General features: G+C 61.6%; 1 protein-coding gene across 1 annotated transcript; it reads right to left on the bottom strand.

Moving 5' to 3' along the window:
• Positions 1 to 118: 118 nt before the first annotated feature.
• Positions 119 to 768, bottom strand: SDRG_14079 (hypothetical protein). Its single transcript, XM_008620183.1, has one exon. It carries the CDS (start codon positions 726 to 728, stop codon positions 189 to 191), a length of 540 nt encoding a protein of 179 aa, XP_008618405.1. The 5' UTR covers positions 729 to 768; the 3' UTR covers positions 119 to 188.
• Between the last annotated feature and the right edge of the window lie 177 nt (positions 769 to 945).

Below are 945 nucleotides of genomic sequence, written 5' to 3'. Positions count from 1 at the left end.
AAGTCGTTTGAGCTCTGCGTGGAAGGCAAGCGTGCCCCGGTGTACGATGCTGCCCGCGCGTCGCTGGTCGACCGCCTCGACTTTTAGTCGTCGGGGTTCTGCTGCAATGCAAATGCAACAAGGTGTCTTGGACAACGAGTGCTGTTTATTATGAAAGCTGATACGACGACGGATGCACGAGGGCTGCCTTAGGCCAAGACGAGGGCGCCAGCGAGGACAAGGGCGCCGACGGAAGAGACTGCGACGGCCGCGGAGCTCGGGGCCGCCGTTGGAGGCGTGGTAGCCGCGGCCGTCGTCGGTTTGGCAGGCGCCGCCGTGCTGTTGGTCGTCTCGACCGTCTCGTTGCCGACCGAGAGGTCTTCGCCCACGTACAAGTCGGTCGTGTCCCACACATCGTCGGGGCCGCTGCTCGTGTGCTGCGGATCATCGGCGTCGTCCTCGTCGTCGCCGTCAGTGTAGTCTTCGTCGTCGTCAAGCGGTGTCGGCGTCGTCGCGTTGGAAGACGTGAGGCCAAACGTGTTTTCAGCAGAGAGCGCCTTGGGCGTGGGCGTGGGCTTGCTCTTGCTCTTGCGGATGGGGCACTTGTCGCCTGTCACCACTTTCAGGCCATGGTTGAGGCACAGACCAACGTTGAAGTAGCACTGGTTGCGGAAGTTGACGGCCGGGGTCTTCGGCTTCTCCTCGGCGCACACGACCTTGTCTTCGTTGGAGCACTTGACGTTGGTCATGCACGTCTTGTACTGCGACGTGCACTTGCCCGTCTGGAGGTCATCACCGAGCTGCTCAAGAACCCGAACCGGCGCTTCATGTATGTCGAGCAGTCGTTCTTCCAGCGCTGGTACGTGCACTCGATCGGTGGCAACCTTGGTCTAAGCGGGCGTAGGTGGCGCGAGCAGACGCACGAGATGAAGACGATCGTCAAGAAGCTCGTGAAAGAAGGCCGCT

The sequence above is a fragment of the Saprolegnia diclina genome (genome assembly GCF_000281045.1).
Source record: "Saprolegnia diclina VS20 unplaced genomic scaffold supercont1.66, whole genome shotgun sequence".
Classification (NCBI taxonomy): domain Eukaryota; phylum Oomycota; class Saprolegniomycetes; order Saprolegniales; family Saprolegniaceae; genus Saprolegnia; species Saprolegnia diclina.
The sequence above is the reverse complement of the archived record's forward strand: the minus strand, read 5'-3'. Positions and strand labels throughout refer to the sequence as shown.

Excerpts from the sequence above, each read along its gene's own strand:
- SDRG_14079 (XM_008620183.1), bottom strand. The coding sequence starts at position 728 with ATGACCAACGTCAAGTGCTCCAACGAAGACAAGGTCGTGTGCGCCGAG.